This window comes from Siphateles boraxobius, unplaced genomic scaffold (assembly GCF_051911475.1).
Source record: "Siphateles boraxobius isolate OS27281-9 unplaced genomic scaffold, OSU_SipBor_1 119, whole genome shotgun sequence".
In the NCBI taxonomy this organism is placed as follows: Eukaryota; Metazoa; Chordata; class Actinopteri; order Cypriniformes; family Leuciscidae; genus Siphateles; species Siphateles boraxobius.
In genome coordinates, this window is record NW_027508721.1 from 1135452 (window position 1) to 1163380 (window position 27929).

Here is a 27929-nt window from a genome sequence, read left to right on the forward strand (position 1 = left end):
GATTTTGTCCTGGCAGTAATTGTGTTACAGTTTAAAACATTTTATTCAGGTTAAAAAAAAAAATTGTATAAAAATGCAACTAAACATTTTATATGGAAATATGAGCCAGCTTCTCAACCAACTTTCAAATATTAGCTGTTATTGCCATGCACCAAATTCCCAACATTTAGTTCTTAATAGGATCATAATTTTCTTAATAGTAAGTTTGGTCCACTGTGCATTTTTAAAAGAACAGCCTCAAACAAGTAAATAAATGTTAACATGACTCCTTCCCAAAGGACAACCTCTTGAGAGGTCCTGCAGATGCTGCATTCTAACAAAGACAATTTTGACAGGTTGAGACTGAGGAGTCAAGATTCCTTGAGAAAGTATAATAAAAATTTAGCAGTATGTAATTACTCAGGTAGATCTGAAGTGACTGCTATAGGAAGGACAACTTCATAACTAATCCACTCTATGAACCATTGGCCTCCTGGTTCATGAGGGCAGTCAGATCCTGCTTGGTTTTATCCAGAGAAGCCATCTTGGCACGGCGACTTGGTCGCACTGATGGAGCCACTTCTGGAACATTCTCTTCATCACTATAGAAATAATAAGAACAACAAATAAATTTTCCCCCCCATTTCGTATAGGCTATTAACAAAAAAAAAACGTCAAGATGTGGAACAAACCTTTCATCAGAGGATAACTCCGCTTTACTGGTTTTCTTTCCATTTTTTGCAGTGGAAGTTTTTTTCTGGCCTGAAAAATAACAGACAGAGCTAAATACAACCATCATAAAAGCTACACCAAAAAACAAAACAAAAATTCCATTTTATCAAATTAAATTAGACTGTACCTCGTTTGGCACGTTTAGGTTTAGCCTCATCTTTGTTCAACACCTCTGCAAGAATACACAGATAGGTTTGTTAATGTAACAGCTACTTTATTTACTACAGGTATTAACGCATCACATCAATATTTGCAACCAGGAGTAAATTTTAAAGGGCATTTTTACCATTTAGAGTGCTTTAATTGAATTAATCAAGAATGAACTACAACTGAAAAATTCTATATTTGTTATATAAATTAAAACATATATATAAATGAATGTAAATACTTAAAGTGACACCGCCTAACTTTTGTTCAAAATTAATTTAAATAGTCACATCGCAAGATGTGTGATGCCAGGTACAGAGATCGTAGTTGATTGGTTCCGGTTTGGAACGCATTTGATTCGCAGATTAATTGCAAAAGTTTAAAGTGCCCCAATTATGCCATTTTAAAGGCTCCTAATGGAGGCCTAAATCTCAAACCTCTGGGGAATCACCCGTTTGTTTAAAAACATTGAATAAAAGGAAAAGTCTGCTGCCAAAAAGAAACAGATCTCGTAAATAAATATGAATCAACATGGGCCTGTCTTTTCAGAGATGGCTAGAACTGAGGGATTTAAAATGTTGTAAAAGCGATAGGGAGAATTCAGTTTTTACTACTCAACAGGTGAGTAAGGTATTTTATTGAGCAGATCAATTGCCATATGTAGCTCTCTAACATAGTTCATTGTAAAGCATTAATTATTTATTTTTCTAGTTTAAGCACTGTTTTTTTGAGCAGTGGGATAATCCCTCTCTTGTTTTAGTTATGAGACAGAACCATGTTTATCCACACAGTCACCGAATCGAATCCAATACGATGTTCTTCCTCAATGCATGCAGTTTTGTTTAACCGCTAGAGTAGTGGTTCTCAACGGGGGCATTCAGGCAATTATTTTGCAAGTAATTACACGTTTAATCTTGTCTTGCCTGGATCTTTGGTGTAAACTTGTGAACATTAACACCTGAACAAAATATTGCTTCCAACGCCCCGGCAAGACAAGATTAAACATGTAATTACTTGCAAAATAATTGCCTTTAACATTCTAAAATATGCCAGTTTAATGTGACATGTAAGCTATGTTTCATTTCTTTTTTATTTTTCCAGTCATAGACCAGCACTGAACAGAATCCAGCGCTGACAAGAATCAGCATTCACATGCTCAAAATTGTGTTTCACGCTGACAACAATCTGTTGGTGGCTAGAATCCAGCACTGACTAGAATCAACAGCGGAGGAATGGAAAGTTGACAAGCCATTAAAAAAGTATTGACTTAAGAACCACTTATATATTTTCAAATATTTTCAATAAATCAACGAATTTTAAAATTAAACTAAATTGTATAAGGTAAAACTTATACATTTTTAGGCATTAACTAATGCCAAAATATTTTCTTTGTTCACAAAGTAAATTACTGGTCAGGCATTATTGTTAATGAGAAAATGACAATTTGATGGATAATTTAAATATATTCTGTAAGCATATTTTGGTTATGTATTAATATCGCCGTCATATCGGAGCGATGCAATCAAAAGCTTGGATAGTTTCAAGATAGTTAAAAAAATAATTAATACAATAATAATTTAATTATTCATGTTTTTATTCTTGTTAGAAGATTTTTTTTCTGATTATGAACAAATTAATCATGACAAACCAACTAATTATAATTGTATTAATTATTACCATTAATGAAAATAAGCTGATACCAAGGTATTTTAGGCCTACAATTCAAAGAATTCTTCATGGGAAAAAAACATGATTGTATTTATTTTTACTCCCCTAAATGCGTAATAAAACCTAAGTGGAAACATTACCACTTTAATGACCGTACAGCCTACGGTTGTTTTTACTGTCCAATAACAGCCCATCTTATATCTACTTTGAGTGGCATGGGACAGAGTCGGAAGTTCATTTGTTGCCCCAACGAGTTTATAATGGCACATTTTAACAAGATTTTCAAATGGATAATTTTTTTTAAAAAAAACACTGCCAAAATGTTTTTGAATGCTGGCTGTATTAAACTACATTTTAAACATGTGAATAAACAGTCTCATATGTCTATTTATTTTTAATATAGGTCTACTATTTATTAAATTTAATGTTCTATTTTATTTAACATTTACATTTAACATGAATAATCATAAATTTAACAAAACAAGAATTGCACAACAATTTTAAATGTCTAACTCATTTGTCCATTTTAAAATTATTTATTTACATTTTTATGTTTTAATTAAATTGATTAATACTATTCCTTCATTTTATAAGGTGTCAACAAATCCTACATTCCTTGTCTTCCATACGTAATAGCCTCCGTGACATTTAGTCATTTATCAGTTCAAAATCAGTCCACAAACAGTGCATTTAAAATAAAAGATTTTTCCACTTTTACTCGGACAAATACACTATCATAAAAGCAATTAAGCAAAATGGCGCTACCGAACAAGAAAAAAAATGCTGACAGTATTCCATTGAATACCTTAATTGTGGTTTCATACCTTCTCCCACCAATGCACAGCTTCCAATGTGTTTACTATGTGAAGTTTTTTCAAATAAATCCATGAAACCTTCACGTCTGAAAGAGCACCTTATGAAGATCCACCCAGACAAAGCAGATAAGGACCGTCCATTCTTCCAGGCCTTAAAAGAGCAACACGGTAGGAGAACCATCAGCAGTCTCTTCGCTAAGAATGCCAGCCAAAATGAAAGTGGGCTAAAAGCGTCATATACTGCTGATCGCCAAATGTGGACAGCCGTTCACAATTGGAGAAAAGTCAGTTCTTCCTGCCATCAAAGAGGTAATCACTACCGTGATGGGAGCGCGATCCCACACAGGTGCTGAAATCTATCCCTCTCAGCAATGACACCGTGGCACGCAGGATAAATGAAATGGGTGCAGATACAGAGGAGCAACTATGTGCCATCCTGCGGGACTCTACATTCAGCCTTCAGCTGGACGAGACAACCAGCGCTGACAACAAACAAGCTATGGTTGGCAGGTACAGTGGGTTCACCGCTCTGCTGAAGGAGCAGGTGCCGCATAACCTCACAGTCCACTGTTTTGTGCACCGCCACAACCTTGTGGCCAAATGCAACAATCCAGTTCTCCATGAGTCTCTCCATGTTGCAGTCAAAGCAATAAACAAAATAAAAGCCCATGCACTGAATGACAGGCTGTTTCAACAGCTGTGTCAGGTAAACAATGAAACTTTTGAGTTTTGGCTTCTTCTCCATACTGAGTCTAGGGATGTTCCGAACGATCGGCCGGAGATCGGTATCGGCCGATAATCACAATTTATGACTCGATCGGTACTAACTAAACTTGGCCGATCTCACAATTTGATTACGTCAAAACGTGAGAAGGTACCTTTTTTCTCAGACCAAAAAAGGCTGAGAACCACTGCGCTAGAGGGCAAAAGGTCACAGTGTACTTGAAAAGATTTAAACAGAATCAACTGAAAATTATGAATCTGAACAATTACAACTAAATTAATCAAATCAACTAATATCAGCTCAACCATCAACCCTCACCATAAATAAAACTAGATAGGACTAAGAACAATGTTAGATGGATAAATAGAATTATACTAATAAAAATCTTTTTTTGTTTTCCTCAGCCATTATAAATTTCTGAACCAAGTGACAATGCTTAGCTTGCTTGCTATTACCTCCAGTATTCTCATCCAAGTTAAGCAAAGTTGTGTCCTGGTTACTGCCTGATTTGGAACGATCCCCATTTAGCTGGTTACGAAGCTTTTCAATAACCCTTGTACAGTACTTATCTTTCACTTCCTGTAACACACAATATGGAAAAACAGTGATCACCTGATGGATCATAATAATTGCATACATTAATGAAATATCCCATCAGTTAGATTGGCATTCATTTCTCATGCATTTCTGCTTAATCTGGTTAGAGAGATTAAGGATAAAAACAAAAACAACATTTACATGTTCACAAAAGTGATCTAACTCCAGCAGTACCTGTAAAATGTCTTTTAACAGTAGTTGCAATTCATTGTTGGCAGGTCCAGGTTCAGTGTTAATCTCCAGCCAGCCGAGGGTTTTACAGTAGAGACGCACCTCAGGAGCAGAAACGTCTCTCAAGATCTCATTACAAACACGCACTGCCAGGGAGTCATGTACAGACACAGCCTGCAAAAGAGATGTTTGATCACTTACATGTCAACATATTAAAGTGCTTTAAACATACCCATTACTGTTGTTTCTGTAAGCATGCATGCAAGTTCAAGTGTACCTGTACGGCAGCAGGTTGCACAAGAGCACTGGGTCGTGTTAGTTCAACAAACAATTCAGCCACGTTGCATGCGTCTACTTCAGACAATGGAGAGGTCACAGGAGCATTGAACAAAGTTCTCATGGTTGGCAGAAAACTCTCCTCCACACACTCTTGATTTGCTCTAGTGTACAACAATTACAGGAACAACTGTAAATATCTGGCTGTGCCATTACAACAGTCTTTAATGTTAAATGGCACCATTATTGTAATTCAGATATACATGTTACATTATAGGGTTAGTTCACCCAAAAACGAAAATTCTGATATTTGATGTGTTCTATGCATGCGTGTTGATTAATGTTTATATGTGAATAAAAGGCTAAATTAAACATGCTTCATGTTTCTTAAGAATACTTGTATTAAACATCTTCCTTCATATGGATTACTTTTACAATCTCTTTATTACCCTTTGAAAAAAAATAAAGTTTTGGTGGAATGGATTTTCAATAAAGGGACTAAAAATTCTAGAAAGTCATATTGATTTAGAAAAACAGGAGGGTGAGTAAAAGACCATTTTCATTTTTGTGTTAACTACCCCTTTAATTATTCGAAGCATTTACATGATTTTTGTTCAGTTTAAGCAGATCCCTATATGTATACCTGCTGGCCCGGGCATATAACTGTAAGAATACCCCCAGGCAATGCCGTAGTCTTTGGTCATCCTCCGTTACAGGATTGTACCACAATAGCACCAGACGGGACAGCATATTTGGACTTAGGATTCTCCCACAGTACATCAGCTTGGCCAGACCCTCTGCCGTCTCTGTGCGGAGCTCACAGATCTGACAAATTTCAAATAGGTTTCATTTGCTACAGCATTTGCAGTACATTTACACCATCTAGACATCATGTATAAACAGGGCACATTGTCAAAATGCCTGCCAATCAGCTCCAGCAAGTTGCCAGCTTAAAGGGGTGGTAAAACACCAGGGTCCGAAATTAACTTTTTGGCTCACCTGCCACAGGGACTGGTAGATGAAAAAATCCACCAGCCAAGCATATTTTTTACCAGCCAAAATAATAAACAGACTTTTTGTGTCACATATACATTCATTTCAGTACATTTAATTGAGATAAGGTATTATGTTGAATGACTAGAGTAGAAGTCAAAACAGAGAAACAAATATAAGACATGGAAGATGTGAGCATGGAACTGGTGCTCATAACAGAACATTTGAAGGTTTTGTAAAACTATCAGATACTTTACCGAAAGTAAAAAAAAATACCGATTAATACTATCAGTTAAACGGTTTAAAAGTATATATTTATTATATAATAAATTATTAATAATATTACTGTAATATATATATATATATATATATATATAGCTTTTTTGTTTGTTTGCTGCATGGTTAAAAAAACAGTAAGTAGCCTATATTTGTTAAATCACGGGGCGCGTCCGTCGACACGCACAACAACACGCGCCTAAAGACATTTTTCGCAAGCAAGCTAAGCAAGCTAAATGAACCAAGCGAAAAGTAGCTACTGTGGCACCATTTCGACAGAAAGATCGACGAATATTTGGAAAATATGCAACGCGGTATTAAAATAAAGCAGTAGGCCTAGTGCAAGTAGGCTACAATGCAATATCACTTGCGATGCAAACATCCACAAGCAAATGAAAGGCGCTTTCCGAAGTTGGCCACTCTAGCGAGACGTTATCTCTGTATTCCTGGGACATCTGTGCCATCGGAGACCCAGACTAACCCCACATCATGCAGACATGTTACTTTTTTTAAGTAAAAACTAGATCCCAGCCCATTCGAGCCCATTCCGTAGTTTTGAGGGACTGGCTTCATAGAACGCGGAAACCATCAGACTGTTTTTACAGGGACGGATAGAGCAGTGTAGAATAAAGGTAAAATATATGAAAAGTAATGCATTTTTTTTAAAAACTAAGCATGAACACATGTTACAGTGCACCCCACAAACACAATCAAGCCTTTGAAAAAATGTGTTTTACCACCCCTTTAATGAGTTGGCAGAAAATCACAGCATAGTTCAACATGTGAATGAAACTAAAGCCCCTTTCACACAGAGATTCCGGAAAATACACGGATAAAGTGAGCCGAGATTTGACCCGGGTTCGTTTGATTTTGATTCAATCACACTGCCAGTGATTTTCCGGAATCAGAGAGTGCGTTCACACAGAGTGAGAACTTAAAAAGTTCAACAAAATGTAAAATGTACTCTGTCAATTACTCGTCAAACTTTTTTTTGCCTCAGTCTGTTTATTACAATACATGAATATCAGATGATGTCACCAAAGTCTCCTCACTGACGTCACTCAATTCTAAAACTTGTCTTCCGCCATCTTGAGTACCTGATTCGGCAAGATCGATACGTCAGTCGCAAAGGAAGTAGAGCTTATTCTCTGGCCGAGTCCGAACTTGCGGGCCGATATTTCCCGTCACTATCCTCGGGCCGGGCCCTTGATCTAGAGATGTGCACTCCCAATGCAAAAGAGTGCGGCGCGGGACTAGATTTGATGGCGAGTGCGAGCGGCAATGCACTCTCTGTGTGTGTGCGCGTTGCAGGGAGAATAAAACGATTCGCGGTACTCCCGCAAACTAGAAATATCTATGAATAAAACATAAAACCAATACATTTTTGCAGAAAAGCAACAAGAACTAAAACAAAATAGAAACGATTTACAGGCCAGAGTTTCCTTTTAAAACACGTTTGCAGCCTTGAGCAATGTAGCCAAAAACAGACATACGTGTTGATTTCTTCAACGCAAAGGCCAATCAGAAGCATTTAAGAAAGACTCCCCTCACTGCTCAAAACCTCTATGCTCAAAACTGACTTTTTGTTCAAAGCTCTGTATGCTGACAAATCCTCTAATTGTAACAAACAAAGTGTATATATTATGAAAGATTCATTGTGCAGTCAGCTTAATTGATATTAACAGAGATGTGAGATCGCGATTAACTGATGTCAGCTTTTTAGGAATTATTAAGGGAGCGCACTTTGCGCGCATTCAGTCAAAATCCTTCAATCATATCATGCCCAACCATGCATGCAGCTGCTTGCTTTTATGTTATAACAGTGGTTTGTGTGTGCAAAATCTCTGTGCAGTGTTCATGTTGTCTGAGGTGAGTGGATGTAAATGATAATGAGCTTACGCTAGCTTAGGGCTGTGCGATGTCACGATTTATGATCGTGGATTAAAATATATCCACCTGCTTTTGAAGAAATGTCGTAGTATCGTGCATTCTATCAGTTGCAGTTCTGGCGCCTCTGTCTCAGCATAGGCTACAACGCGACGTATATTCACATCAAATGTTAACGCAAAGGAACGGGACAATGCAGTTCACATAAGTTCATTATTTGCATGTGCTAACAAGTCATTCACGTGTTGATGCGCGGTTCTAACGAGCGCTTTTCTGAGCGCGTACACCCGAAGCGCACGCGCACTAAGCCTGTCTAACAACAGCGACAGGTTACTGAACGAAGTTATTTTTCTAGTCTTATTGCGCGAATACTGTCAAATACACACAGGGTTTACATAAACAAAGTTGGTTATGTATAAAGTGAAACAAACAGAGAAAATCTGCTTCCTAGCTAATGCTGTCAGTATTGTAGACAGTACCCGGCAGGTACTCAAGATGCCGGCAGTCAACTGGAAAAAGAGCGGATGACGTAAGAGGTCATGTGACTGATATTCATGTATAGGCTTACAAATAATGATTTTCAGCTGTCGGGTTAAATTTTACTGGTGACAGCGAGACCTAAGTTCCAATAGTGTACCTTTAACTTGTGAAAGTGGCTAAAGTGATGGATACGCAGTACCTCACTATCAAGGAATTCTGAAAGCATCCTCAGAATGCCCTGGACAGTACTCTCCTCTTCAACTTGTTGGTCAGGTTGTCCGTTATTGTCTGGAGAGTCAGGTGCCTGGGAGGTAGGAGCAGACTTGTCTCGCAGGATGTTAAGGCCATTGAGCAGGAGCTGGTCAATGAGAGCTCGGAGAGCACTGATCCTGATTTTAGGCTCGTCTAGCTGTGTGATCTAAAACACACACACAAACACACACACTAATCTCCAGGCTTTCAAGATAAACTGAATTTGGCCATCTTTAACACAAATGTTTAAATACCTGCAAGAGCAGCACAAGGTGTGTGTTGGCCAAGTCTTTACTATGGAGAGCCGCAGTTCCCAAACAGATGACAGCCATGTTGCGCACAGCAGGGTTAGGGTTGGACACACTTGGCAGTATCTAGGAATGAGAAAGCACTTTGAAGTTATATTCCCATAACTGCAGCTCCAGTTGAGCACTACACTGATTTGTGTACAGAGTCCAGTAACCAAAGTGGCTTGTGATAAAAGCACCATGCAGACCCAACTTTTTCCTATACTGCAGAAAAGCAGGAAATGGTTATTAATGTAAGTGCTTTTATGAATGAGTATGCGTACCAGTGACTCTATCAGAGCATTCATGGTAGGGCAGATTCCTCTCTTGATGTTCATTTGCTTGAACAACTCGGCACACATCGTCAGACATTTCAGCAAAGTCTCTGGATCACTCTGGGGAAAATACACACATGACATGTGATTATACTGTGTGAGATTATATTTAACTTAAGCACTTAAATGTAAGGCTTAATATGTACATGCACGTTAATGGTGTAAACTATGCCATAGTGTTCACCTAAAATGTGACAAGACTCAGGCCATTCACACGACATTTGTTCTCACACTTCGTCTTGTAATATGTTCATTTATGACACTGATCGAGCAATTCACTTGTAATATGTTCATTTATGACACATTGATCGAGCAATTCACTAACTAACTTATGCTCATATGATACACGTTGAACAAATTTTAATACAACTATCCACAAAAACAATTCCAAAAACAATTCATGTATCCTGTGACTGACAGCATAGTGATAGACAAAATTAAAATTGACAATTATCTAATCAGCAGATATTTGTTGGAAAACATATTTTAAAATATAATTTATTACCGTGATGGCAAAGCTGAATTTTCAGCATCATTATTCCTCTGCACTCACATGACTCTTCAGAAATCATTCTAATATGCTGAATTGGTGCTCAAATAAGATTCTTATTAAAGGGATAGTTCACCCAAAAATGACAATTAGCCCATGATTTACTCACCCTCAAGGCATCCTAGGTGTATATGACTTTTCTTTCAGACAAATACAATCGGAGATATTGAAAAATGTCCTAGCTCTTCCAGCTATATAATTGCAGAGAATGAAGGACCAGATTTTGACTTCCAAAAAAGCACATCCATCCATCATAAGTGCTCCACATGGCTCTGGGGGGTTAATAATGGCCTTCTGAAGCGAAGCAATGCATTTGTGTGAGTAAAATGTCCATATTTAAAATGTTATAAAGCTAAAATAACTAGTTTCCGGCAGACGGCCCTACGCATCGATTTACAGTGAAAGAGTAACCCCTAAACTGATTAATTGACAAACGCGGAAGCGCAGAGGATAGAGCAAAACAAAACACCGGTCATGATTTAGAAGTCTAAAAAAATTTTTTTAAAGAGAAATGTCAGAGGATTTTGATATAAGAGAAGATGAGCTTGAGTTTGTTGGCCAACCTCAATTAGTTGGAACCACGAGAGACATCAAAACTTGCGCTGCTCCTACATTGTGTAAGGGGTTACTCTTTTGGCGTAAGTCGACCTGCGTAGGCCTCCTGCCAGAAGCTAGTTATTTTAGTTTTTAAAGTATTAAATATGGATATTTTTCTTACAAAAACCCAATGCTTTGCTTTAGAAGGCCTTTATCAACCTCCTGGATCGTATGGATTACTTTTATGATGGATGAATACGCTTTTTTGGACTTCAAAATCAGGAATGCCATTATAAAGCTTAGAAGAGCAATTCTATTTTTTTTTTAATATATTTCCGATTGTGTTCATCTGAAAGAAGAAAGTCATATACACCTAGGATGGCTTGAGGGTGAATAAATCATGGGATAATTTTTGGGTGAACCTAACCCTTTAATAATAACAGCTGAAAACATTATTTTTATACTATCATTATATTAACATGATTAAACTGATGCTTAATTTGTCAGAATTCTTTTAATAAAAAAATTTCAAAAGAACATTTATTTGAAACATTATAAATGTATTTACTGTAACTTTTTATTAAAATGTATGCTTGCTGAATTTTATTTTTTTAATGTATGTGAGTGTCTTTGTAAATTAGTACCTTCTCCACACGCTGCTCCTTGATATTTTCAGCAGGCTGTGAAGCCTCCAGGGCGAGCTGGTTCTTGAGCTCTTCCAGCTGAGAGATGGAGTCTTTCAGCTCAGCTGCACGACTGAAGTCCTGACAGCTGATGCAATCTTCTAAAGTCTGCTTGGCCTCCATTATCTGAACTCGTATCTCAGCTAACTATAAAAAAATATTTTAAAATGATGCCAATCTAATGCAGTAGGTTGATGCCATTAAGCATCAGTGGATTATGAAGTTTTACTCACTCTAACTTGCTTTCTGCGTTTCTCATTCTCATCCACAGGTTCAGAGATGGGAAAAATGGGCTCTCTCACATCAGAGATTATTTCAGCAACCTGATTAAAATAACAGCACACATACAAAATTAAACCTTCAGTGAACTGCTGTAGAGACACTTGACTACATTAATAAGCAGATCTCAAAGGCCACATTTACATAGTCAACCAATTACATTCTTTCAGCCAACTGCCACGATAATTCTTGTTGCATGTTTGAAAAGCACTTAAATCAGATTTTTTTGTGGGAACCAATTTAGGCCAGTTTCAACAGACAGACAAAAGAAAAGGTGATTATGGTTGTAACTTTGATGATAATATCACGGTATATGGTTTTCATATTGTGCACATTTGTTTATCTACGGTATTGGGGGAAAATAATTAATTTGACGGAAGATCTCACCAACGCATAAGCAAATTCTTTCCAACAGACTGCTTAGACTGAACTTGCTCCAAGAACACGTGGGGCAGAAAAAATATCAGAGATTGAGGCTGTTATTTCTAATCTCTATCCCCGTCAAAAAACAAGTTAAAATGTGCAGCATGGAAATACTTTGGACACAGAAAAAACAAATGTGTGGTTTTCCTTAAGGATAGACATCTAATTTTGAAAAAGGTGGATGCAAGTGGCTGCAAAAAGAGGAAACATGAACATGTTCTCCTATATTCCATCCCTCAGTACAGATAAAGGTATGTCCCATTAATAACTTAAGGTCGTGTGATTTCCACAATGCAGAGGGAAACCCCTTAATCCAGTCGTGAAAATGGAATTTACAGTATAACGCAGATGTCACAAAACACAAGAATTGATGGACGGATGAATAAACCAAAAGTAGAGATGTACAATAAATTAAATCGCGACATGGTCTGTGGATATTAAAGAGCAAAAAGAATGCTATAATCCAGGGGTTCCCAAACTTTTCAGCCCACGACCCCCAAAATAAAGGTGCGAGTATTTCGCGACCCCTATATCCTCGGAGGTGGTTAAGTATACAAACATTGCGTGAAACTGTGCACACGCACTAATAGGCATACTTACAACACAAAATAACAAAACAGTCAAAACAACCATTATATTATTTTATATTAAATATTAATATCACCTAATGAGATGGGTGCATAGACGTTGGAACAGACGTTGGCACGGCCTCCCCCTAAATTTACATAAGTACTAAAAAAACAATACATTTACAGTTTGTAAAATACACTCTGATGTTTATGGAAGAGGTAATAATAATTCTTTCCATTATAATTCGACACGTTTTATTCATATCAGATACACATTGTGTAAGTAACTTTAATGTTTACTCTATTCTTCAAGTTCACCAGCCACTAGGCCTACTTTTAAGTATTTCGGGAGTGGATGAATTCACATGTTGTGATCCTCTCCCTCGTTCATTTCACCTAGGGGTTCTATTTAATTACCATTTGTTCATTTCAATCATTGCGCCTCGACACCAGTTCAAAACTGAGTCCCAAAAGTCCGCGCTAGAAGCATAACTCTACGTTCACACCGCCGCCGACTTGAGCAGCAAAGAAGCTCTGGCCGCCCTGTCGAGGACGCTTGTCAAAAAGTACGGGGAAGCTTATTGAAGCTTGTTGACGCTTTGGCCGCTCTGACTTCGCAGCATTATGTTCACGAGAAGAGAAGTGTCACAACATGAAATGTAAACAGAAAAACAAGCAATACATTGACACTAGAAATCTTTTATAATGACAGCATTTTTATATTGCCTATTCCGCATCTCAACGCACGCATACAGCTTGCCACAAAGAACCGGCCAAAGTAAGGATTGTACATTAAACATTTGAATTGTTTATTAATAAACTAGTGTTTTCTGTCAGTTTGCGGTTCATTTATGAGATGCGCTCACGCACCGGTGCCTCCGTGTCCTAATTATATTGTCTACTATATTTGCTTTTTATTTATTAATCCAGTAGGGATGTGAATTTCTGCCAAAAATGGCATTCGAAAATCGAGGAGCAAGTCGATTATCGTTCGAAAATCGAAAAAAGGGAAAAAAAAAAACCACACACTCACAATGACAGAAAGGGAGGCCAATTTCATCTTTAGCGATTTGTCAAACAAACTGTTTATTAATTGAACAAGTAACATGTTTTCGTCGTTTTTTAACATAGAAAAAAAAACAATAAGCACGACAGTCCGTTTTTGCATCGCCAAACCAGATGCTCTTTAGATAAAAAAAATAATGTCATATGTCATAATGATTTTATGCGGACCTGCCTTGTTACTGCAATAGCCTACTTTTAAACAAATTAGTTTCAATCAAAACTCTTCGTGTGATGCCACTGCGCAATACACACACTTTACCGCGGGATGGCGGGTGTTCATTTCATAAACTGTGGACAATGGTAGCCTATAAATTAACATTTTCAAAAAACGGATAATGTCATCATACTTGTAGCAGTGCTTTCATCGCGTAATAATCTGTTTGGTTGTAAAATGTATTACCTGAATGAAATGAACTCGAATGTATCGTCCTGTGGAATCATTCATTCACAGACATCATACGAAGATGTTCAACTAGATCTTCATCGCTGGCAAAAATATGATGCATTTGCAGATTTGCTTTCACTAGACTAAACTGTAGGCCCATGGCCACTTCATCCAACGCTCTTGATGTTCTTAAATCTTCCTGTTACGACTCCGAGTGTGAATTGAAAGCGCATCAGAGGATTCAGGGCATGCAGGAAACTGAACAGACCATTCAAACTGATTCGCGAACCGATTTAGACAGATCTGTTTGATGAAGTCTTTGAACAGAATCGACTCAAAAGAGTGATTCATTTGTGAATTGAGCATGGCTCATGCCCATAAAAAAGATGCAGCGCGCTTGGAATAAACTATACATTTAACAGCATGTATTGCATTAAAATAAAGTAACGAGAGGAACCTCGCCCCAACGTAAGGAAGTAAATGTAGCCTACTTTGTAGACGGTTACTACCATAGACCGTAAAAGGTTATTACCCACCTCTTTTGGGCGCAGAGTTAACGGTCACGGTGCTCTTCTTCTGTTGTTTGTTTACACTATATAAAACACTGGTATCCTATCGCGCAGTAGGGGGTTTCATTCATGTTAGTGACACCTTGTGTCCCCGACAGGAAAATACCCTACTGCGCGATCTGTGACATTTGGCGTGCCGTCAATTATGACACATTGGAATTGCGCGAAAATATAACGATATTTGAAAAAGTAATTTTATGATCGAATTTTGAACGCAGTTCGACTATTCGAAGATCGCAACTCATCCCTATAATCCAGTCAATTTGTTGATGAAAACATTGATTAAAATGAAGATACAATTTATACAAAACGAAATTTAGTTAAAACAAAACTTAATAAGTGGTCAGAATTATGTCTGACCCATTCCAAATGTTTTCCGATATATGGTGACTCAAGCACTGATGGACCAAAGAGCGCGCATTTTGACATTTGCAGTAAAAACTTGAAATATAAATTCTCAGAAAATGCATTTAATACAAATATATTGAAACGTCTGTTTATATAGGCCTACTCCGTTAATAAAGGAGTCCGGACATTGGAAAAATATCAGTCCACATGTGTTTTACATTTAATATGAGGGAAATAGACATGCATGCATGCGTGACACAAAAAATCTTTAACCTTTAGGTAGCAAAATATTTTTTAGAAAATTCTACTAGACTAACGTCACTCATAAATCATGAAATTCCACACATCCACCATCTCTTGAGTTTTATTAAAAATCTTTAACTTTTAGGTAGCAAAATATTTTTTTGTAATTCTGTCAATTACACTTCTGGAAATCATCTCGCGACCCCCCCTCGCTGTCTCGCGACCCCCCACTTTGGGAACCCCTGCTATAATCTGCTTGTTCTGCGCGTCTCTGTGTGAATGAGCTGCGCAGTTTCGTCTACTACATACTCAAGTATGCGTGAAGACCTCATGGTGTTTTCAGCATCTGCCATCTCACAATAATGTGGACGAGAACACATGAACATATCCATAGCTGCTCTGAGAGAACACTTAATGAGCATTATAATTTTGTTTGAGAAAAAACTGTCAAATTTGCTCTTCACTAAAACACATCAAAATAACAGTTTGGCTTAACTTAAAGAAATTAAAGGTTCACCCAAAAATAAAAAATTGCCCATGATTTACTCACCCTCAAGTCATCCTAGGTGTATATGACATCATCTTTCAGAAGAATACAATCGGAGTAAAACATTTCCTGGCTCTTCCAAGCTTTATAATGGGAGTGAATGGCCGTTTCTGTTTTTTAAGTCCATAAAAGTGCATCTATCCATCATAAAAGTGCTCCACACAAGTTGTGCTTTAGGCGTAAGTGGAATCCGTAATGTTTGTTTAGCCAGAAGCTAGTTATTTTACATTATAATATAACGTAAAATATTTTTCTTACACAAACTCATCGCTACGCTTCAGAAGACCTTTATTAACCGTGTGGAGCAGTGTGTATTAACCAGAGCCGTGTGGAGCACTTTTATGATGGATAGATGCACTTTTATGGACTTTAAAACAGAAATCGCCATTAGCTCCCATTATAAAGCTTGGAAGAGCCAGAAACATTTTTTACCGATTCTATTCGCTTGAAAGAAGAATATCATATACACCTAGGATGACTTGAGGGTGAGTAAATCATGGGCTAATTTTCATTTTTGGGTGCACTATCCCTTAAAGTACTAGTAAGTACAATGAAGAAATATGTTACTATTGTAGAATAGAATCCCTTAAAGTACTATGAAGAAATATGTTACTATTGTAGAATATAATGTACTTCTTAAAATAATAATAATAACAAAATTTACTTAGACCAAAAAAAATTATATTCCTTAATGTTTGTTTTAATTGATCAAATCTTTGTTGTGCAGCACTTTTCGTTTGATTACATTTTAAAACATTAATTTAAAATTTTAGTTTTACGCATTAATTTGATCTCCGCCGTTTTTTGTAATATTTTTGAATTAAATTTTCTGAATAAAACATTTCATTCTTAAAAAGTTGTTCCAATCAATAATCGATTATTAAATTGATTATATATGTTTTTGCTTATTCAAATATGAATAAACAAAACAAATGGTTTCAAGTTTGTTATAGTAAAGCATTTTTTTTAACCAAAAACCCTTTTTCATTCAACTGATTATAATAAGAATTGATTGTTTAACAATTTTCTGAGACAGTTATCATACCATGAAAGTCTCATAAATTTACAAATCTAACACTGATACAATCTCTGGCTGCCACAAACAAGTTTCTTTTTTTTCTTCTTTTTTTTTTTTAAAGAGTATGATGTTCTCACAAGGACTGACCATCTGAATTTTCTGTGCGTCATCTCGTAGAATGCCAATCAGTTTCTCCACCAGCAAACCAATCAGAGACGTGGGTGTGTTGGGCATCACAAGAATATCCTGTAGCACTGCTACCATGCGCTTTCTAGAACAGTTCATGGGAAGATTAAAACTTTAATAACTAAATTTGCAGTTAAAAAATACAACAGACTTTTAAGGGTGTTTAAGTTATACAGACATAAAGGGAGGAAACGGATCATCAAAAACGGAAGATAATAATAGTCTAAAATTTTTCATCTGCATAGATCACTAAGAGATCAGAGTACTGAGAACTCAGACCTGCCGCCCTCTTCAGAAGTGTCAAGACACCCGACTAGCAGAATCAGCTGCTGTCCAACAAACTCTTGGGTCATCACCATCTCAAGCTGTGTCATATCAGCTCTTTGATCCTCAGACAGCGGAGTAATGCTCTTTAGATAACTGAAACAAAAAGGCTTACTTATTTAGCTGGGTTATCATTTGCAAATGTTAAGTGTTTAACTGAATTCAAAAAGAAAATCAAACATGGAAGAATAATTAAACTATCATTTAAACTAAAAGAAATACAAGAAACAAAAGTGTAGAGCATATTCACCTGTATAGATACTCTGCAAAGATGGCCGCCTCAGGGAGTAACTTCTCCAGTAATTCCTCACCTTCATTCCCTTTACTCTTGACAAACTCACACAACGCTCTCCAGTACAACACATTTTCACATGTTAGGGAGTTCACAGTAATTAGTTTTCTGTACAGAAAGACATACACATTTAAGAAATTAGACTAATGTTGAAGATTGCCCAAACAAATACTAGCAGGCAGTGGGTAGCAACTCGTAACTTAAAGCATAATGTAATAACTACACATTACATTTATGTAATAATCGGTTTACAGACATTTTAGTCCGTAAATAATATATGCATGTATGTATATATATATATATTTATATATCACAAAAATATCCAAATAAATATTTGCTGAGTAAAATACATATCTAAAAGCTTATCTGATATGGGTTTTTAGATATCCAGTACAGTTTACCACTACTTCTGCCATTAGTGATTGGCAGGCCCACAACGGATCTTCACACTTTTCAAATTTCTTATGCCAAATATGGGAAAAACTAGCAGAATATTTATGTTAACATTTGCTTAAGGGTTTCTGCAGATATCTTCAAATTAAATGTAATGCTTTTTAATGCTTTTTTTTTATTTATTTTTAATGCCATGACTAATAGGGGTGTGAACTTACACTGGTCTGATGTGTGTGTGTGTGTGTGTGTGTGCGCGCGCGTTCGCCTGTTCTGGAAGTCGCAGTGACAGAAACGGTGACATTCCACTTTAAGTTTCAAGGGAGTAAAGTCTGTTTATGCCATTAAGAAAATTTAATTAAATTTTGTTTTAAAGAAATGTTCATTTAAAAGCAGCGCTTATTCATCAGTGTATAATGTTACCCTAGAGATGCGTGCATCAACCGTCGCAGAGTCCGCTGTTGAAGGTGACGATCATCCATTTATAATTACGCATAACAACACAGAATAATTGTAATTTGACCATCGGGTGCGGATACTTAAATCAGAGAAAATTATTGGGGCGAGTAGATGATTTGTTTTTGGCTGCAGATTCGGGTGACGTTGGAGCTCATCCGCTTACTCTAAAGCAGTCAGACTCTGCCAGGCGTTAACAGCTCAGGGTGAAAACGGCTAACGTGGTTTATCAAGGTATTACCTCCTGCATATTCTATTTGTGCATGACATGAGCACGCACAGCGCGTCTTCTCCAGGTCGTGCTTACCAGGTTGTTCATAAAAGCCGAAATGTGCCCAGATGTAGGCTTTTAAAGTAGTTGGAGCATATTTAATTGTATGCTATCGCGACAAAGCACATACGCGATAAATGATGTCAGAACCGTCCAAAATACATTATAATCGGTTATGGTCTATTACTGAACCAATACCGAATTGTCCTCCTCTGCATCACGATGCATCATAGAAACGATTAATTTCGACACCCCTAATGACTAACCACAGATATATATATATTTTTTTTTTTTTTGATGCTGTCAATCGATAAAAAAAATTAACTCGATTAATCATATTTTTTTCTGTGATTAACCGCAATTAAAAACATTTTTGTAGGTTTATATTTAGTTTAAATATTTTACAATTTATTAATTTCACAGTTAATCTCCAAATTAATGTAGAACCAACATACAGTATATTTCAAATACTTGTTTAATCGCATATTTTTATGAAGGTCAGTATCACGGATACTAATACAGCTATTGATGTCTGGATCCAAATTATGGACATTTGCCATAAATGTGTGTTACTGTTTGTTCAAGCCAGGTTTAAGCCTGAAATAGAACTGTATTCTGGCGCACATCTTTCTGTGCGTCGTGTGTGTTACTTAGACAGAACATTCACAGGCAGCACGGTCTCTTTTCTCGTCACGCTTGAATTGTTTAAAAGCACTTGCATGATGCATGATGCATTTGGATGATTGCATGATACTTACCAAGACCGGAAGTTTTACACAATTTTGCGTTTTTCCCCCCATTAAAGCGATATAATCCGCGAAAAATAACTTTAGTTTCTCGCGAGCTGTAGGCTACTCTATGTATGCACGCAGTGCAACTCAAATATTTTTAATAAGAGCGGGATCATATAATGTAAAACTAGCCAAAGGATGACAAAAATGTATACATATATTTTAACGCGTTAAACTGTCTTCCAGCCACTTCTGCTGGAATTTGCACTTTCCCATTTTTCTGGTCTAGTTTTATTCCCGTTATTCCTGCTGTACAAAATTCCTTGCATCACAGCAATTTTAGTTCGGCTGGAAGCAATTACCAAACTGGTTCTTCGTTTATCACACTAATGTACATATTTTGCGACAGCAAATAAAAATTATTAATTATGAAGGCTATATTCAAATAAATTGATAATATAAAGTTCTTTAATCCTGTAGGATTAAAATGTAATGCTTTTTAATTAGTGATCGACCGATGTATCGGTTTACCGATATTTTTCCCGATATTTAAGCATTTTCCCATAATCGGGAATCGGTTTTGTAATATCGGATTTTCCGATAAACTGCGCCATCTTGTGGCCGTTTTGAGAATTCCGCCATTGCAGCCCGCGGCTGAGGAGATCAGTCAATAACAACTCTGTGCACAGGTAAAGTATATGTTCTACTTGCTTTGCTTTAATTATTCAACTTTATTTAACATAACAGACATGCATGCAGAAATGAGATTAGAGACATAAATGCCTGATATAGTTTATTTATGCAGCTTGGTTCTAAAAAATTGAGACGAACTCATTGAGCCACGTAGCGTAATCCGTCATGTCCTTCCCCAATAAAGACGTAACTTTACATGAATTAAATAAAACAGACATGAATGAGTGCATGTTGAAAATAAAAGCGCTGAATTTAATTCTCTATCTGTTGTATTTGCTCACCATTAGTCTCGAAAAAAAAGTTCGTTCATATTGCTGAGCACTCACTGGGTTGATGATCAGGAATGCTCAAGCACGGCCACTGAATGAAACTTTTGACAAGATTATCTTGTTTAAACACCCTAGATTATATTATCATTTACTACATAGCAATTATTTCGCTAATACACATCTAAATATACCGCTTTGTGGAAATTAATTATTTATTATCTGCACGCGCGATCGCGGTTGAGTAACGTATAGACTAATGTTATAGTTATGTGTAAATGCATAGATAAACAGCACTTTGTCATAAAGCATTTCATGATCTAGACCGACAAAAATATTAATAATAATTAATTACATACTAGTTGGAAAATGCAATGATGTATATGCTGTTTTGTTTGTTACTTTCCTGATGTTATAGGCTATTCCAGCTAATATTATGCAGTGAATTAATATTACCCAGTGAATTATTCCTCACTCTTAGTTTAAACCTATTAAACGGCACATAAACCTACTAAAACTGTTTAAAATGAATTACATTTCTGCAAAGGTGATATGACTCTCCTGTCAATTATTTTTTCCATATGAAAACATTAGACTTTTAACATTTATTTTGCCTATTGTTAACATTGTTGCTGCTGATGCTTATAAATGATATGTATAATTTAGATATAAGTTATATAATGTAATAATATAAATGTTTTTATTGTAATTTGATTAGTTTACCATTAATGAAAACAAATAAACATATCCCCCCCCCCCCCCCCCAATATGTTAGAACAGTTTTTGTGCTTTATTTTTTACCTCATCAAAGCTTTTATTTTTAAACAAAGACACTTAGTAACAGTGCACTTTATTTTTTGGACTCAGACCCCTCTATTTATTTGTGTATAAATATAAAGGTTTTTTTTGTATGCAAGGAGGGAGTGATTGTTATAAATAAAATGGTTTGTTCAGTTCATTTCTGTTGTAATAATTGTGCCAAAAACAGAAGTATAACAGTAAATAAATATCGGTTCTGCATATCGGTTATCGGGCACGTACACATGCAAATAATCTGTATCGGTATCGGTTATAAAAAATCAATATCGGTCGATCACTATTTTTAATTCCATTTAAGGCCTTAATTTTCGCAAAATCCATTTAATGACTTAACGCCCCACGGAAACCCTGTTGCTTGAATGCAGCTGAAAGTACAATGCTTCTACTGAGAACTGAAAGCAAAGCACAGTGAAAATAATAATAAAATTGCAATAAACCTTTTCCAAGATGTGAAATGGACATACAAAGGGCAGTATGTGTACATGTTTTTAAATTTTGGTGAATTGAATTATGACGCAAAACTGCAATGAGCGTAGTATGTATGCTTGTAACAAGTATGCTTGTTCTGGTGTTTAGATTCAAGTAACTGACCTCTCATCCAGCCTTATACCGTTCTGCAGGAGTTCATCGGGGTTTGTTGCCATGGAAAAGATGGTATGTAAGGTAGTCACTGCAGTTTCTGCACAGTTCTCTACATCCAGTTTGTGCAGCAATTGCAAAACATCTCCCTGCAGTAAGCGAAGCCAAGCAGGCAGCAAATGGGTCTTGATGACCTCCTTCACTGAGTCTTAGGGAGATGGACATGATTTGTTTATTGATTTATACTGCCCTGTCAGCAGTTAATATAATATAAGATAAACAACTTACAAAAATATAACATAATCAAGTATAAGCTTAATACAAGACAAAAATGTTAAGATGCATTCAGGCAATACTTTGCAAATATTTTTAAATAAACATGTTTGTTGTCTGATTTTATCATAGGCACTGCAGTTCAGTAAGATATGTTTGATAGTAAAAACGATTGAAAGGGCAGACATAATGAGGTGTTTTCCTTAATAGTAGAAACCTGTGTGCGAGTCTTTAATGACCCACTTGTCAACTAAAAAACAACTTGTTTTTGCCTAGACTTAGAGGACTTTGTTGTTAGGAGACAATGCACACATGAACTAATACATGTGTATGTTTACAATTGGAGACATTTTGATCAACAAACACCACAATGTTCTTACCTGCAGTGTCACTGAGGCCTTCATGCAATAGACTCACTCTCTGAGCGATGCTCAGAGCTCGAATATGCACTTTCTCTGCCAGCACCTGAGGCACATACATAAGCGCATCATATTTAATCAAGTTAATACCTTTATTATTCAGCAAGGATTCATTAAATTGATCAAAACTGACAGTAAAGCCTTTTAGATAAGAAAAAAAACCCACTATTTACTAATTGTTAACTTTCATCGTAGATTAGTCAATTTGGTATTTTCTTAGACATTTTTACCTGATAAGCAAGTTTCCTGACTTTCTCTTTAACGTCTCGGGTGCGCTTGTAGATTTTAGAGAGTGTAGCAGCCGAGGGAGCGATGCAAGACAACACAGCACGTCGAACCTCCGGGTTAGAGTCATTTTCCAAAAGCAGAATATAAGCTACAAACAAACAGAATTAATCATTTACCTTATTTAAATTCCTTGGAAATTCATGGATCAATTTTGAACGTAAACATGTTAAGTAGGGATTGTAGTTCAAAGTCTGTGAGTGAAAGTATGAGCATTCAGAGTACCTTTAATAGTGGGGCAGTCTGAGTCATTGGGGTCCTGAAGTCTGGCCAAGGCCAGTGCTGCCTGAATCCTGACATTAGGGTATTTGTCTGTTACTCTGACCAGCATGGCTTCATGGATCCTATCACACAGATCATCATCGATCTGAGCATTCTCACTCAGACTGCCCAGCAACTTATTCGCTAGCTGACAAACACGAAACCGCACAGCATGGCTGCTTGCACCGTGAGACTGAGAGAAAGATGGTAAAGAGATGGATAAGAAATCAAATGAAAACAAAGGTACACAATGAGGTACGATTTTTTTTCCCCAACCCAAATGTCTGCATGAGTGACACTACCTCCAACAGGAAGTTGAACAGAAAGTTCAAAAACCCAGTGTCATCATCTTCCTCCTCCTCCTCAGTCTCCTCATTAATAGGCGTTTCGAAACTTGCAGCAAACTTAGTGACAAAATCAATGACATTCTCCACTGCAGGCTCTCGGGTGTAAATGATCATGACATACTTCAGGCATCGGATGAACTCCTCATGGAATTCGGACTTATCTTCCAACTACACAGAATTCAAAATGACCTCATTAAGAAGATTGTTTGATGTGTCAGACAACATGTTAGAAAAATTTCCCATGCACCCTACACATTCTTTCAAAAGTTTGGGGTTGGTAAGATTTTATAATGTTATAGGATTAGTTCACTCAAAAATGAAAATTCTGTAATTAATTACCCTCATGTTGTTCTAAATGTGTAAGACTTTTGTTCATCTTCAGAACACAAATGAAGATACTTTTAATAAAATCAGACATTTCTGTCCCTCCATTGACAGCTACACAAACTATGAAGCTTCAAAAAGTTCATAAAACTAATCCATATTAATTAAGCGGTTTAGTTCAAATTTTCTGAGAAGACAATAGCTTTATATGATCAGATTGAATTTAGGCTTTTATTCACAAATAAACATCACCTCACACATAAGTTGTGGTAAACAGAAGCTCAAGCATGTTTGCTTTACGTGCAAGAACCAAAGAGGTTTATTCTCGTGTGTTACGCAGCGTTAAGATTTGTTCACTCAGGTCAAGCAGGTTCGGTTCAGCTTCTGTTTATGTTTTGCTGATTAATGTTTATAAGTGAATAAAAGACTAAAGACTAAAAAGCTATCAAGACAAGTCTCATCAGAAAATTTGGACTAAACCGCTCAATCCATATGGATTCGTTTTACAAGCTCTTTATGAACTTTTCGGTGTTTCAAAGTTTCAGTTGAGTAGCCATCTATGGAGGGACAGAAAGCTCTCAGATTTCATCAAAAACTAAGATCTTCATTTGTGTTGTGAAGATGAACGAACGTCTTAAAGGTTTGTAGGGACATGAGGCGGGTGAGTAAAAGATGACAGAATTTTCAGTTTTGGGTGACATGTCCCTTTATTGAACGCTCACTTAACCACCAAGGCTGCATTTTGGTCAAAATCAGTAAAAACTAATATTGTGAACTATTATTTTAATTTAAAATAATAAAATTTTCTGTTTCAGTATTTTTTAAAATGTTATTTATTCCTGTGATGGGAAAGTGGATTTTTTAGCAGCCATTACTCCAGTTTTCAGTGTCACATGATCCTCCAGAAAACATTCTATTATTCTGATTTGGTGTCAAACATTATTACCAATGATGAAAACAGTTATGCTGCTCAATATTTTTGAGGAAACCATTATACTTTTTTTCAGGTTTATTTGATGAATGTAACGTTGAAAAACAATACCATTTATTTGAATTAGAACTTTTTATTTAATCAATTTAATGCATTCTTCCTGAATATAAAAGTATTCAGTTGTCAAATACTGACTCCAAACTTTTGAACGATAGTGTACATCATAAAATTCACGTAATTATGCTGCACCTTATTATATCTGGTCTTCAAACTGGCAACAAGTTTCGCCTTGTTATTATGAGCTTTCTGTGCACGACGGAAAGCCTCTTCAATCTCCAGATCAGCGTCTCCAGGCATGTTGAGGTTGCTGAGACACAAATTACATGCCACCCTGCATGTGAATGAATGGTATTTGATATACGTTTACAAATCCAAAACACCCATGGTAAGTTAACGTTACACCGCATATTGAGGACATCCGCTTAAACATGTATTTTGTTTTTTAGTTGTTTTAGAGTTACCTGTTAATAACAATTCACAGGTTAATGATAGTTAGTCACAACAAATGTCAGGTAACGTAAACTTAACACGACAGAATCGTTGCTACCTGATCTTTCCTCCACCCATTGGACACTTCTAATGATCTAAATAAAAAGTTATTCATTAAATAATCTAGCATATACGACACAGCACGAAGTATGTTATCCCACAATAAATAAAACACATGAAAAAGAGCACTGATGAAATGGTTGGATTACAATTCAAATTACCTTAGTAAAACTGGTATTTGTGCGTATAAAATGAGCGACATCGCCTCGATAAACTGCTAGCCCCGACAGTTAGCAACAACACAAAAACATGACGAACTAACTAATAATTATCATTTTAACAAATAGAAATTCACCAGAACATTCATCCTTGCTTAAATGTAAATGTTTTATCAAAATGTTATTTAATCCGCGACGTAACTTACCTGAAATAAATCTTTAAGAGGCTTCTATCTTGACCAACGGTGAAAGCGCCACTTTTTAAAATGTGCTCTCGCGAGAGTTACGTTGAACCGCCTCCTTCCGTCACTGGCTGTCAATCATGTTTGTAAGTGACAATACTATGAGGTTTCCTTCAGGGGGCGCTGAGAGGCTTAGTAACTGCCATCATAGGTAACTGCAGCTTTGAATATGGACCTCCTTATCTCAAGACGTGTTTTGTTCAACTTTATTATTTTTTTGAGTCTGACATATAAATTAAAATATATTTAGGACTACAATAATTCAATAAAATGCCTTATTTATCCTTAATCACGAACAGCTCTGATTGGTCCACATTTAAACTCTAACGTTAACAGATAGGATATTGATTTTTTTATTATTATTTATTATTATTATTATTATTATTATTATTATTATTATTATTATTATTATTATTATTATATTTCTGGTGCAATTTCTTTCAGATCGAATTTCAGACCGATTTCTTTCGGATCGAATGATAAGTCCGAGACGTGAACAAATCAAAAAAAGGAAAATCTAAAAAGGCCTATTTTATATTTGACAGCTGTTTTAGGATAGAAATGTTCAACGACAGATAAAAATAATCAGAAAAAATAATAAACTTTTGTCTAATTTCGCCTATTTGAATTAAAAATAGGCCTAAAGCCTAATTTACGTGATTCATGTAATGTAATAATTAGTAACTGTCAGTGTGAAAGGACAAGAAACATGAGCCGTTTTCATCATTATTAGGCATAAGATTAATATAATGGATGTGTACATATTTTGAAGTGAATGAATTTAATAAACTTGTTTACCTACCTAGTGTTCATAGCCTTCAGTAAATTAACTTGTCTAAGAAAATGCTTAAAAAAACATAGGCTAAATATCAGCTGAACCAGTGTTTACTTTCTTCACTGACATAAGTAAATGCTCAGCTTTAAGAGGGAAAGAGACAGTGCAAGATAATGAGACTGAGAGAAAAAGAAAGAGTGATATAGATTATGGAGAGAGCATATATTGACAGATAATCTACTGCAGATAATCTACTTTCTCTGGGGTGCATGCCCCCAAACCCCCCTAGCTCAAATTTTGGACCTTTGGTGCTTATAAAACCCTGCCTACAGCCCTGATTGCAAGTAATGCATTTTCTGAAAATAACCAATATGTAGGCTATATTACGGTTCTAACGATACGGTTATGGTTCAGACTTCGAAATAATGGTCCAGGTGATTTCACCTTTCACATTTATTTGAAATAATTCTCAGGGATTGTAGCCTACCTTAATTTTCCTGGTCTTCTAACGCTCTCTGTTGGGGACTAAAATCAATTATGTTTATTTATTTAGTCAGTAGACTTGCCTGTAGTTTTGTTGTTGAGAAATGTTCATACAAAACGATTTAAATCGTTACACACTAACATATCAAATGGGGAGTATACGGGTTATCAAAGAAATTGACGCTTGGAAATTGCGCGAGTTTATGTTTGTTGTGCTGTTGGGCGTGTTGGTGTTCATGGGAGGGGCTAAAATTACACTGCAGTACCCGCCGTGACTTATAATGTAAGACGGTAATCACGCCCCGGGTGAGAGACAGGTGTCAGGGCGGGCTGGGGGCGCATGCCGTCAGTGTCAGTGAGTCGTGTACCGATGGCATTATCTTGTGAGCAGTGCTCTCACCGGGGGCAGCTTCACGGCGGAGCGGGAGGGTGTTCGCCGCTCGCTGTTGCAGCATGCAGAATGCTTTCGGCTGTCGTAAGGACTCTACCTTCAGGATCACGTACAGTCGACTAGTGTTTTGCGCAGCCCAGTTTGTGATTGATTAGCGTGATCTAACTGGTCATTATGGCTTCCAGCTCTGGGAAGATGAACCAGCCCCCCGGCGGCAGCTGTGCATGTAACGGGACCGCTATTGCGGACATCCCCAATGTGATTGTAGAGAAGGAAATGTATGATTATCAAATGCACACGAAAATGTGCAAGAAAATAGCGCAGCTGACAAAGGTAAGCGCGTAATTTTACTAAACTAACGGGACTCATTTAATTAACTGTTGTCTGGATATCCATTCACTTAACGTGCCGCAGAGGTGTGTGTTTGTATGTATGATTGTATTTACATGTATGCTAATAATACCCCTTTCTGCTACTGCGCAAATTGTACGCTAACCATTACATCCTTTACGTGACAGACAAGACAGTCTGTAAATATACATAATTGACACATCTCAGTATTTTATGCTCCCTAACCCACTGGCACTGG

At 36.6% G+C, this 27929-nt stretch overlaps 2 protein-coding genes across 4 annotated transcripts in view; one reads left to right on the forward strand and one right to left on the reverse strand.

Moving 5' to 3' along the window:
* Positions 1 to 19: 19 nt before the first annotated feature.
* The window catches only part of ncapg (non-SMC condensin I complex, subunit G), a 46038-nt gene continuing 18128 nt past the window's right edge, over positions 20 to 27929 (reverse strand). Inside the window, exons 2-23 of the mRNA XM_077203504.1 lie at positions 25656 to 25683; positions 24932 to 25049; positions 23383 to 23595; positions 23045 to 23273; positions 22765 to 22910; positions 22496 to 22580; positions 21855 to 22050; positions 17596 to 17745; positions 17301 to 17441; positions 16983 to 17106; positions 11623 to 11712; positions 11351 to 11536; positions 9569 to 9679; positions 9252 to 9371; positions 8945 to 9163; positions 5753 to 5934; positions 5111 to 5273; positions 4837 to 5007; positions 4521 to 4644; positions 839 to 883; positions 672 to 741; positions 20 to 581 (exon numbers count right to left, since the gene is read on the reverse strand). Coding sequence (XP_077059619.1) covers positions 455 to 581; positions 672 to 741; positions 839 to 883; positions 4521 to 4644; positions 4837 to 5007; positions 5111 to 5273; positions 5753 to 5934; positions 8945 to 9163; positions 9252 to 9371; positions 9569 to 9679; positions 11351 to 11536; positions 11623 to 11712; positions 16983 to 17106; positions 17301 to 17441; positions 17596 to 17745; positions 21855 to 22050; positions 22496 to 22580; positions 22765 to 22910; positions 23045 to 23273; positions 23383 to 23595; positions 24932 to 25039 — 3000 coding nt within the window. The 5' untranslated portion in view covers positions 25040 to 25049; positions 25656 to 25683 and the 3' untranslated portion in view covers positions 20 to 454. The remainder of the gene's footprint in view (positions 582 to 671; positions 742 to 838; positions 884 to 4520; positions 4645 to 4836; positions 5008 to 5110; positions 5274 to 5752; positions 5935 to 8944; positions 9164 to 9251; positions 9372 to 9568; positions 9680 to 11350; positions 11537 to 11622; positions 11713 to 16982; positions 17107 to 17300; positions 17442 to 17595; positions 17746 to 21854; positions 22051 to 22495; positions 22581 to 22764; positions 22911 to 23044; positions 23274 to 23382; positions 23596 to 24931; positions 25050 to 25655; positions 25684 to 27929) is intronic.
* The window catches only part of fam184b (family with sequence similarity 184 member B), a 49059-nt gene continuing 48317 nt past the window's right edge, over positions 27188 to 27929 (forward strand). For all 3 annotated transcript variants that reach the window (XM_077203460.1, XM_077203451.1, XM_077203469.1), the window contains exon 1: positions 27188 to 27673. In XM_077203460.1, coding sequence (XP_077059575.1) covers positions 27515 to 27673 — 159 coding nt within the window. In that variant the 5' untranslated portion in view covers positions 27188 to 27514. The remainder of the gene's footprint in view (positions 27674 to 27929) is intronic.